This window comes from Antrostomus carolinensis, unplaced genomic scaffold, assembly GCF_000700745.2.
Source record: "Antrostomus carolinensis isolate BGI_N321 unplaced genomic scaffold, ASM70074v2 scaffold19858, whole genome shotgun sequence".
NCBI lineage: Eukaryota > Metazoa > Chordata > Aves > Caprimulgiformes > Caprimulgidae > Antrostomus > Antrostomus carolinensis.
The window spans coordinates 15940-28300 of NW_010331151.1; the positions used below are offsets into that span (position 1 = coordinate 15940).

A 12361-nucleotide genomic window follows, 5' to 3' on the forward strand; every position below is an offset into this window, starting at 1 on the left:
AGCCGTGGGTCGTGGCTGCACCCCCCTCCCCACCCCTCTCCACCTGCTGCTGTAGCCATGGCCAGAGGGAATGCGCCCCAGCGCAGCCAGAAGCCCTGCACAGTGCTGTGTATTTGTCTAAAATAAATAAATAAATAAATAAATAAATAAATAAATAAATAAAATAAAAATTGTTATAAACCTGAATCCCTCCCCAACATTTTGCATACATTTATATTGGTCTCAAATTTTGCTAGTTTTAATAAGTTTAACAAAAAATCCCAACAGCACAAGTTTTGATATAAGTGGGACCTCTTCATAGCCCATGCTGCCACAGGAGACAGCAGATGGGCTCCTGTCCTGAGTGCTTCCTGACCGTCGCATACAAAGGACCTCACAGAGATGTTGGATGTGCATCGATACCTCTGGAGCTGTGGTCATTTACTTCCCTTCGTTAAGTCACATGTTCAAAAATGACCGCTTTCGGAAAGCTCTGGAAACAAGGTAGAAAGGACTTACAGCAGTGAGGCAGGCAGAGTTAGAGTCCCCAGGGGGCAGTTAATAAGACAGTTTGGTTCTGGACAGAACAGACAGAAAAGAAAAAGAAAGCAAGTAGGTTGGAAAGAACTGGTTTAATAAATTATTTTTTTAAAGTGAAGGTTTCATGTCAGCAAGGAAGACGTCTCCAGATGTTACTACCCATTCAGATCATGTTACCGCTGTTATCACAGGGAAACTAATAATCAAAAATAAAAGATAAGCCATTAGCAGAAAAAGATTTAGAAAGGAAGGAAGCAGAAAACCCCAACCTTTTACAATCCTAGCACAATCTCAGAAATAGACATAGCATCAAACCAAACATTTCTACTCAGCAGAGAAAGACATCTGTTATCCTTTGCCAACCTTGATTAGGACAAGGGAAAAACCACATTACTATGAAAGAGAAATAAAGCTGTGTTGTTTTGTTTCGGTTTTTTTTTTCATTCATTTGGTTTCAAGAGAGAATTTCTCCTCAGGAAATCTTTAACAAGTGAAAAAGTGACTGATATTTTGTGTTGCTCATGTTTCTCATGTTGCTGATGCTTATGTTACTCAGGTTTCATAAAAGCCCTTTCCCTCACCCTTCTCCCTTGTTCCTATTTAACAACAAAGCTGGATGGGAGACTCAAACTAAAGCAAAATACCTTTAATTTTGATAACACCTTCCCTTCTTTTTAACACTCCCCCTCCCATACTGAATGGTTCAGTGGCAATTGCTCTACCCTGGTGAGCAGAGGACGCAGCAGCTGCCCTCTCCTCCATGGATCTGTGTGGACAGTCCTTTCACAGTGCTGTCTCCAGAAATGAGTCTGACCCCTAGTCCAGGACTGTTGTCTAACCCCTATGATTTACACCCTTGGTAGTCATAGAAGGAAAATGTTCATACAGCTCTTAACATTTTTAGTTAAGTAATGTTAATCTGCATTTTTAATAGTAATATTTATAAATCCCATTCTATGCAAGTAAAAGAGTGATTTAGTGAATAGGATAAGACACTAGTAGGCTGCACCGGGTGGATATGAATTTGCTTGTAAGCAGCTCTGGGCGAGTTAGAAAATACAAAGTTATTACTACTCTGTATGCATATACACTCACTTGCACACATACATATGTACATAAATATGTAAATATAGATATGTGAACTAGATTTCATATTTGCAGCAGTAATATAAAAGGAAATTACATAACTAACCACTCAGAAGCTCAAATTAAAGGAAAGCCACCAACAGGTGCTCCATTCAAGTCTAAAAGTTATTAATATGCCATGACTGCAGAAACAAAGCGGCATTCGGTGGTAAGAAGGTCACTTGTCTTGGCCGGAAACCAAGAGGTAAGGGGGAAGCAGAGAAAGGATCTACAGGAGGATGGCAGGGGCAGCACTGCCATGACACTGGTCCAAGCACAGCCTGTCTCCTCCAAGATCATCATTTGCTGAACTGCTGCATCTGCCTTTGTACAAAATGTGCTAAGTGGAATTTGTACAAAGTGTAATTTGTGTGGTCAGTGTAATCCATAAATAACCCAGGGCATCTGCAGAGCTTAAACTTATTTGTGGTTTTGTTTTCCACAGTGAACCCATGCTCCATTAAGTACATCTTGTAGAGCCTCACCTCGAAAAAGCTGAACTCATCGTGTGAATGCCACCACCTTCCTTTTCAACACACATTCCCAAGAAATGACAGGACAATCCAAAGATCATAACCTCTGTGTCCAGACAACAGTCATAACAACCGATAAGAGTTGCAAGGAAAAACAAGTCTTAGCTCTGAGGCTCGGAACTAAAAAAATTAGGCAAAAGATACTGAGAATTCACAAAAAAGAGCAATTTTCTGCCAGGCTGATGGTCAATGAGTTCTTGCTAAACCGCATTGACCCAAATCTCTCTGTGCATCAGACTTGGGTACTGATGCTAGTTGCATTTTGCCAACAGCAATTTGTGATGATGTGGGATGACATCCATTTACTAATACTTGAAATCTAATGAGACATTTAAAAGATGCAGGAGGAAATAAAGAGTTTCCAAAAAAAAGCCTTGAAGGCAAAGCTGAATTGAACCTGTATGAGTAGAGCACACTTTCTAATAAGGACAGCTGGTGCATTCCTAGTATTTCAAACTAAGGACAAAATACAGACATAGCTACGAAGAGTCAAATAAGCGAGGCTGTTTTCCACTTTTATTCAGTCTGAGGTTAGTGCACAAAGCCCAGTTTCATTCACTGATATTTATAATGTGCACATGGTTTCTTTTTTTATATGTACAAACTTCCCTATTTATATCTGTTTAAACTGCATATAGGGAATATATCCTCAGCTTTGGATCCTCTGTTAGGCAAAAAAGATCATGTCCTCTGAGTGGTACCTACAAAAGAGGAACCCATTGCCCTTTGAGAACCAACCACTAGTGCAAAGCAAACTGCAGACCAAAAGTCTCAGTGCTCAAGTCCTCACAAATCCTTCAAGTCAAATGTTGAGTTAGAAAATCGAGTTTGAACCTTCTCTTGAGGCTATCTGAGGCAGGAGTGGTAGGAGTCAGCCCAGTGAGGCCATGGTGGGATATCTGGGGTACACAGGTATCAAGGAGGAGCTGCTGCCCTGTGGCCGGGGCCCATCAAAAATGTCAGGATGCTAAAAGGGACAGCACAGGGCAGAGAGGATGATGGGCTCCTGCACTGGCCCACCGGCCGGCATGACACATGCCATTTCAGTGCTGTGCCAGAAAGGCAATAGGCTGCTGGTAAGAGCTGGGCATAATCCAGCTTCTCCAGGCCTCCTCAGGACAACAATCTCATGTGCACAAAGGTTCACCAGAAACAGGAGGCTTAGACACTGATGATTGAATGCTTTTGTCCATCATTACACCCTTTTTTTTGTTGATTGCTCTAGCACATTACTGTACCTGTGACTCTGACCCCCCAATACCTGGGCATACTTGCTGAAAGAGATGATGACTGTTACACTGTTGACAGCAAAATATCAGTAAAGAGTTCTTAAACACTAAGTAGGTATGTGCTTAGACTAGTTGATTATGTTTGGGTTGGTTTTTTTTCTTTTTTCTTATTTTTGTGAGGCAGTAACAGTCGGCACCAAATGTCGAGCCATTTAATCACATTCACAGATCCAAACCAAACTTAATCAGATACATCCAGAAAAGGTATGCTGAAGGCCCTGAAGTTCAGCCTATTGTAGAGACTATTTTTCACACAAACTTGTTAACACCTATTCTTGTGTAGGAGAAAGAGTCTACCTTTCCATCCAGCATAAAAGAGAAATTTACTCAAACCTAGACTCCCTAAAGCATCTGTAACATGTGGTGTGTTTTGTGACAGAAAACCCTTATCCCAGTCATTCAAGGGAGAACCATTTTTATCCTGTAAAGGCATTTTTATCCTGTAAAGGATAAAGCTCTTCTGATGCTTTCAAGCCTGATAAGCTATTAGGATAGAATCTCAATTTTTTAATGAGTCCTTCAGTGACTAATCCAATAATTTCATGACTGGGACTCACTGGTGATACGATGACAGGACTAGGATATTCATTGTAAATACTCACTGGGACTGCAAGAGATCTCATAACGCATTTGTTCAAAGAAGAGTACATTTAGCTATAGGAGGAAAAACAAACAAACTCATTACCTCTATGGACCCTGGATCTACTTTGACAATTTCTCCTGTGCTGTTGTCATTGCTAAGATTTGGTGGGCTGTGTGAAGGTAGCCTTCTCTCTTCCTTTAAGGCATGCTCCAAAAGTTTCTTATTCAAGATCCTGGCAGCATTTTCTGTAAGTGTGTACCCTGGAGGAGCAGATAAGTCCTGCCTGATACTTGTCACCTCAGTCCCTTCTTCCTTTTGCGTCTCTGTCCCCAACCGGAGAGGACTGGGTGATCTGCCACGGGCATTTGTACATGGCTCCTGCACTGGGCCCAGTTCTGGTCTGGGTTCTGCTGACCTGGACCGGCTACTAGACTTGGGGCATTTTTGGAAGGTCTCATGAAAGATGGGGCTATGGTCAATAATGTTGAACAAACTGGAGAGGCCATCGTTGATGGTTGTGTGGACAGGACTCTCCCTTGTAGTAGTTGATCTAGCCCAAGCAGACTCACTGAATCCTTTCTGAGGTGTGCCAGGCAAAGTCCGGTTATTTGGCTGGTCTGGTTTGGGAAGGATTTTTCTTTGCAACTTTGGAGAGCCATATTTGGGGGAGCAGCATGTGCGTTCAAACTTAGCCTGGACCTTTTCAATGACGGGGGTCACTTGCCTGCTTCTTAGGCTTCTGGATGGTGAAGAGACAGGCGTGGACGCCCCCTTTGGCGTTAGACACTTGTGTGGACTGCTGGTGATACTGCGCAGGGTTTCTGTCTGCAAGCCAACACTGATGGTCTGGGTGGTCTGTGTCCCTGTTGTTCTCATACCATTGGTTTGACATGCGGTGTCCTTAAACTGAGGCTCTGTTGAATTAGAGTTAGAGCGTATTGCGTTTCGGACAGAGAAAGCGACCTCCTTCATATCATCACTCATGTTTTTGGACATCTCCAAGCTGTGCAAGGGTGAGGCAAAGCCCACAGTAGTGCAAATAGGACGTTCAATGGGATGAAGACCACTCTCCAGAAAATCCTTATGATGTTTGGCCAGGTCACAAGACCATCTTCCAAACATATCTGAGGAAGCACCTTTTGTCTCAGCGACATTCCCCATAGCTTTGGTCACAGAAAACAGGAAGTCTGGCTCAACCTGGTTTTTCCCTTCACTGCCAGCTATCACTGAGTTATCAAACCTACGGACAACTGGTGGGCTGTGAAAGACCCGAACTCCCATTTTTTCAGTTACACCGTGACTCCTCGTTGGCTGCTTCTGGCAGTGCTCTGGGCTGGTCATGGTGTTAGTTGTCATAGTGACACTGGTGGTGAGGTACCATGATGATGCCTGGAAGGGATCTGAAGCAGGATCATTCCTGGCTTTCCCAACTTCTGTCCTTTCTGCCCAGCCTTCTGCAGGCTTCTCAGTAGTTCCACCCTGATTCCTAGTGTTACTGTAATCCCAATTTTTGTTGAACTCCTCGATGTATTTCAGATCATCAGGAGACAGGGGAGGGGTTATGTCATCTTTGCTGCTGGATGAAGGCAAGTTTTTTTCTGGTAGGAATGGAGAAATATCCATCAGGCGCTGAAATTCTGACATGGAAGAAACGGACATTGCCCTGGAGAGGGGAACATGACAGAGTCACTCATAGGCTTGGGAAATCTCACAGAGAGACTTATTTTCAGCAGCAAACTAACTCAGGAAACCCGAATTTCACTATCCGCTTCTATATAAAACCACTTTAGCCCTCTCTTTCATTAAAGTTTCCTTTTATTATCTTTAAAATAGCTGTGAAACGCAAGCATTCCTGATGTGTCATTAAAAGTACCAAATGGTTTATTAATGGTTCTCAATTTACTGCTTTCTCATGGATTACTGCTTGGCAAATGTCTGAAATACGGAGCAGCAGGATGCATTTCAGAAATATACCATTCATAGAAAATGAATTTGTGCGACAATATGAGGCACACTTTTCAAAGCAGATGTGGAGTACATCTGACTTGCTGGGAAATCAGCAGGTCCACCCCCACTCCTGAAGTTGCCCAGGTTGCATAGCTGGTGAGTAGCAGTGTGTGTGCTGCTACATTGAACTCGCTCGGTGAGTTGAGCTCTCATGCTAAAATGCAGCCAAAAGGAACTGCTATGGGTAATGCTGGATTCTCGGCTTTCCTGCCTTTTGCTACTTTGTACAAATCACAAGCATTCAGCTGAGTTGCCCTATTGCTCTGTCTGAAGAAAAAATAAAACAAAAAAGAAGCTTGCTAAATGGGACTACTTAAAATGCAAATGAGTGTAGTTATCAGAGTTGGCTCAATGAGGTAACTCAAGCAGGGTGAGGGTTCAGCAAGCAATGGGTTTCATCTATCAGTGATCCAGAGGATACAGTAAAATCACACTGTGAGCTTTTAGTCAAGAGCACCAGCTGTGGTTAGGGTGCATCTACATTAGGGAGTTAGGTGAGGTCAGGAGTGTGATTTTGAAGTGGATCTCCTATTCAGATGCTCTGGTTTGCATCAGAGGGCAATCTCAGAGAGCATGGGCTGGGTTCCTTTGGGATGAAAGTAAGCTGGAAGATGCTCCCCAGAAGCACAACTAACGTGCTCTAAGGTTAGTGGGTATTCAATCCATAGGATCAGACCAGAACTAGTCCAAAGCAAAATATGCCTGACATGCAGAGTCATGTCAGTTCCTCAGCACCAACTGTTTTCCTCTATATATTGATGTCTACAGGTATGCGCTATTCGCTAAGGAAAGTGCAACCCTCAGTGTAAGCTGCAGCTTCATGCACTTTCATACAGTCTGATCTTTGTACACCACAGCTGAATGTGCCCCAAGTTAATCAGAGTAGAATAGAAGCATATTGAGACAAATTAATCCCGGTGTAAATCCATTAATCTGAGTCACAGACTGCTTAGGAGGTGGCATGGCAATGCCCCAGGTCTGTGGTTTGGGTGCCAGAGAGCTATGGCTCTGGCAGCTGAATATTTGTTTTTCCCTGTGAGTTTTACTCACCTTTGAAGATTTCCTTTGTGTGTTTCTTCCTCCTGAAGAAAAACAGAAACAAACAAGATGATAGGTTATTTCTGAACTGGTTGGTGGCATTAACTTGTGGTTATTTGTCATTCATTTTCCTTTAGTTGCACCAGGTATGTTTGTCTCTAAAAAGCAGCTGATTTTCCCTCTGAAAAGGAATCTTAAATTGCCAGTGGGAATGTTCTTCCCTTTGAACATAGGCACCTGAATGGGCAATACCATCAGGACAACAGACTGCACAGGGAAAGCCCATATGCCAAATCTACAATAGCCTAACTTTTATAGTCCCATGCAATCACAAATGGAAGCAAGCTGCAAATGGCTTTTTTCCACAGGTATAATGTATTGTTTTGGACCATATATTTGTGAGTGAATTTATTCTGTGGAGGTAATATGCTTTATGCCAGAGACCTAGCTGTGCTGAAATAAGAGATAAACTGGGGTCTTTTGACATAAGATTTCACTATATGTTCTCTAGGAACCAACAAATGGCACCAGTTGAAACTAATGAAGTGAGCTATATTAAATGTGTGGGAAGACTATTACTTGTTTCATAGGGGGAATACCTACAGCTTGCTAACGGCATTAAGATGTTTTTATGGCAATTATTTCCCTGTGACAATTCCCATAATGAGCTGGAGTTTTTTTACTAAATGCTTCTGAAGCAATTGCTCCGCAGTTATTTCTTTAACTGTTCACTTATATTTCTAATAAACTACATGGAATGCAAAATATGATCAGGAAAAAAAGAGTATTAGTACCTGTTACTTTTATGTGACCTCATGAAGTCAAGAACATTACCAACACATAAATGTATTTCAAATTGTGACTATTCAAAAAGAGCACCACTCAAGTCAGAAAATACTTATCTAGTATTTATCCAGAGTCAGGGGAAAAAACAGGAGTAAACTGATCCTCCTTGCATTCACTCTAGTGTAAGTCTGGAATAATGTTGGTGGTTTCAATGGTGTTACTGCAGAGTAAATCTGATCTAACTGAATGGAGGACCAGGTTGAAGGCTGGATTGACTTCTACTACAGTTGGTACCACAAAGGAAGTAGAGTGGAGAGGAAGTCATCAAGCTGCAGTTGCCTCTGTTAACTGTCCATCCTCAGTTAAGCTATTCATTAAACTCCAATCAGTCTTGCTTGAGCAAACCCTCTGAGGGTTTGTACCAGCATATGGGGATGGGGACCCTGGGTTTCATTCACCAACAATCTAAACAAAACTGTGAAGACCTGGAACTGGTGAAAGTAAGCCTGTGGCGGTACAGATTTTAGCAGGACACAGACTACATTCCCTATGGCCCAACGGCATCTCTTAGCACTGTGTTTAACATCTTTATAGCTTTATAGTGTGATCTCAGGGTAGGTACTTCGCTGATGAAGAATAACTTTATTTTTTTAACATCTCATCTCATTTACTCATGCTGATCTGTTTAGAAGGCAACCACAAAGAAACAAGCAGAAGTGCCTCTCTACAGCACTTACTGCTTTACTAACAAAATATAGCCCATGTTTCTTCATATCTATGTATCTACCTACAACTGGAAGAGATTTAAGACCTTCTAAACCAATATGTTGTGTCAAATATAGTTATCATACATAATATAAATGGCCATGAGGTGAGGTAATTTTTGGGACCTTTAAGCTGGCTCCCAGTTTCTCAGGTGATTGACACTGGTCTAATCAGCTCATAACAAGGAACGAAATCTTGTCCATACCAAATTCACTACTGGGTAACTGTAAGCAGTGCCTGTGACACAATATCTCACTTCCTACAAGAGAGATGTTGTATCAAATCTGTCATAGGAGGCAACATGCCAGCTTGATAAAACATAAAAGAGCGCATACTTCTGTTAATCCAGTCAAGAATTTCTCCCGCTCCAGCTGCCGAGACCGGTGCTCATCAGACTCATCGGGGGAATCAAGAGACAGCGACTCCAGAAAGAGGTTTTCTGTGGCGCTGCACCGATCGCTCTCCTTCAGCTTAGACAGTGACCGATCGTCAAACTGAATGGCATCTGAATCAGAGTAGGATCTTGACCCCATTGGACGAGGCACGTGAAGGTTCCCCTGGGTTGTAAATGAACGAAGGTTACTCTCTTTCTGGTCACACAGAAAACCACCTCCTCTTCGTGGGCTCACTTCTTTCTGAAGCTGGAGACAAGGCAAATTACAAGGAACAGTAATGACTTATGTAGTGTATGGCATTCTGCAGAACCTTCAGAAGGTACCACAAGATCATTGCCTGGCTACAGGGACGCCAGCATTGCTGTACTGGTTCTTCCTCAAAGGGAGATACGTCTAGGGCTTTGATGCTATTACTCATGGGATTTTGAGTGATTAAATGTGTATATGTATAGTTTTGCTTGTTTACATATATATGTACACATATATACACTGCGTGTATATATAGACAAAATAATGCATCTGTCTGTAGTCGGATTTTTAACGAAACAAATCAACACTGTTCTTTAAAAGCAATCTTGATATGAGATCCTGAAGCAATACAAGTAGAAGCTTAAGGAAGGGTGAGTAACTTGGAGTGTCAGCAAAACAAATACATTTTTCTTCTGGTCAGCAATACAAAGGTTGCGCTTTTATGTACATCAGTTGTTTCCAGAGGTGGAAAATTCCCCTTAACAAAAGACAAAAGCTTTGTTTCATAGATGATCTAGTCCTAATGCATGGCTAGGAAGTTGCCTATTTGTACAGAACAGCATTGTCAAAGGGATGAATTAGTCATGCAAAGCATGTTTGAAGAAAATGCATATTTATAGAAGGGCCATCAAAGCTATTTACACTTTGCAAAAGCTGAGTGAAGAGAGGGTGAACCACTAGTGAAAATGCCAATCTTAAAATTAGATTACATAATCAACTTCTCCTTTAATTGTAAATACAACAGGATAGATGAAGTGATATTTTCAAACATGATGAATGACAGCAGGATACCTCTGAAGTTTTGCTAGAGCAGCATGCTAAGATTAGTGACAATAACCTGCAGATGCAAGTCATTCCCTGGGACCCTGGAGACTGAGAACCTACAAAACATATTATTTCAATCTTATTGCATGTGTTTGGAAAAATAAACAGATATTGTATTGCCTAATGCAGATCAAAACATTTTAGGTCCCAAATGATTAAATTTGCACTTGGTCTGAAGTCAGTGAGATTTTTGATTGATTCAGGTCTACAAAAAGGGGAATACATCTTGAGTGTTTTGCTCATGATAAACAAAATCTGAAAGAGTTGTAGTAAAAGGAGCTAATTTAAGGTATCCTATAAAGGTAGAGGCTGGAAGGTATATATCAAAAGATCCTGGAGTCCATTTCCCAGCATGTGGGCAAGATCCAAAGCAAGGAGAAATGGTAATCACTTGTTTTATGTATACATAGTTCCAATTGCAAGCCCTTCCAGATTTTCAGAGATCCTATAAGGATAATAATCTGGGAACCTTTATGAGCCAGTACAGATACTGGCTCACTCTGAATCTCAGTCAGCTGACAGAAGAATTAAAGTGAGAAATATGGGCCTAACTTCTCAAGAGTGACTAATGATTTTGAGTCCCGGTGTGTTTATACCTTTAAACACACAACTTTTCATATAGGTGATTTTGTGGGTTTAAATATTTGCCAGTGTGCTCTGTGCCCAATTAGCTTTAGGAGCACAGTGGAGGGAGATTCTCTAAGGAAAAACAAAGTGACAGTGTACTTAAAAAGAAAAAAATCACAACTTTCAGCTCTGAAAAAAAGTAGGTCATCTTTTTTTTTTTTAATATGCAAACAGTATTCCCACGTACTTAAAAAGAAAAAAATCACAACTTTTAGCTCTGAAAAAAAGTAGGTCATTTTTTTTTTTAATATGCAAACAGTATTCCCATAACCATTCAGAGTAAAGTATTTGATATAATTTATACATTGGTCTGAGCTTCCCCCTTATCATATATGTATTATTCAGGAGCTGCATGAAAACAGACAGGCATAAAGCATTTGAAATTTGGCACACATGCTTCTGCTATCTCTTAGACTGTTTTTCAAACATACACACTGGTATAGTCTCCTTGTCCTCTATGTATTGCCATACAAGGCATACACACAGAAAAACCCTAGGGAGAAGGACTTCAGAGAGATACTAATTGCTTACATATAAAGCAGAGCATGACTGCAATCTGAGAGGATATTCAACTAAAAGCCTGCAAATATTTGGAAGCTTCCTGTCACACAGGGAAATGTTTGATTATAAGCAAAGATGGAGTTATGAAGTTTTGCAGGCAGGTAGCCAAGATTTCACATGCTATTTCTGGTCATCTAGTCCTCTCAAATTAGCTTGATACAGTATTTTTTATTTCCCCTATCTATTGCTAATTCTGTGTACAACTCTGTTGTACAGTAAATACATAGCTGGAGCCTAGAGGGTTTAGAATAGTAACAAAAGAAATCAGCTCCAGGACTAGTTAAGAGCTATTTTGTAGGCTCTCCTAAGATGACACTGAGAGGTTATGTCAGGTTTAAAGAGAATTAAAGGCTAGGTAATGTTAACAGGGCTTTCTCTGTTGCTTCCTTCAAAGTGTCCCATTCCCAGGGAATAGGAAGAAGCAGTCTTTAAGCATGTTAAATCCCTCTAGCTAGAGATAATATTGAAAATACAGTTCATAGTTTATTCATTTACAGAATAAACATCCAAAGAAGTACCAGTGACTTCTGAAGAAAAGTTTGTGTCCTCATCCTTACTATACTGGGAAATTTCTTGAGGGTTATTTAATTCCCATTGTACATGAAGAATCCACAGAAGGCAGTCTGAGTTTCCACTGAAACTTAAGTTAGAAACCAGCCCAGTCAAGACATGGAGAACTCAGCTCCCTCTGGCACTGCACCATGGAAACCAGGTAATATGGATGAGGAGCTCTGCTACAAGCCTTCCTAGCTCATGGGTGTTGGTTGTTTTATCTTAGGAGATGTACTATTGGGCTGAGTTATAAGGGCTAGCTCAACGAGTTGCATGAAGTATACACAAAAATGTTCAGATAAATAGGATATTAAAAAATCCAGAATACCCATTTATTGATAATTTTAAATTTAGAAGGTTAAAAATCACCTTTCTTGGCCTATAAAACCTTCATATTGGTTACCGTCTGTGTTGGGTTTGTGTGTGTGCGTGAGGGGAGGAGCTGAGCCCAACCAGGTCCATGACTCCATGGGAAGCTTGCTTTGGAACATGTTCCTGGCATTCCCT

At 41.1% G+C, this 12361-nt stretch overlaps 1 protein-coding gene across 1 annotated transcript in view; it reads right to left on the reverse strand.

The window, feature by feature from the left end:
- LOC104528982 (microtubule cross-linking factor 1-like) overlaps positions 1 to 12361 on the reverse strand; it is a gene marked incomplete at its 5' end in the record, with an annotated part of 22199 nt that overhangs the window by 3748 nt on the left and 6090 nt on the right. Inside the window, 3 exon segments of the mRNA XM_010173145.1 lie at positions 4152 to 5712; positions 7107 to 7138; positions 8981 to 9286. Of these exon segments, the coding sequence (XP_010171447.1) occupies positions 4152 to 5712; positions 7107 to 7138; positions 8981 to 9286 (1899 nt within the window).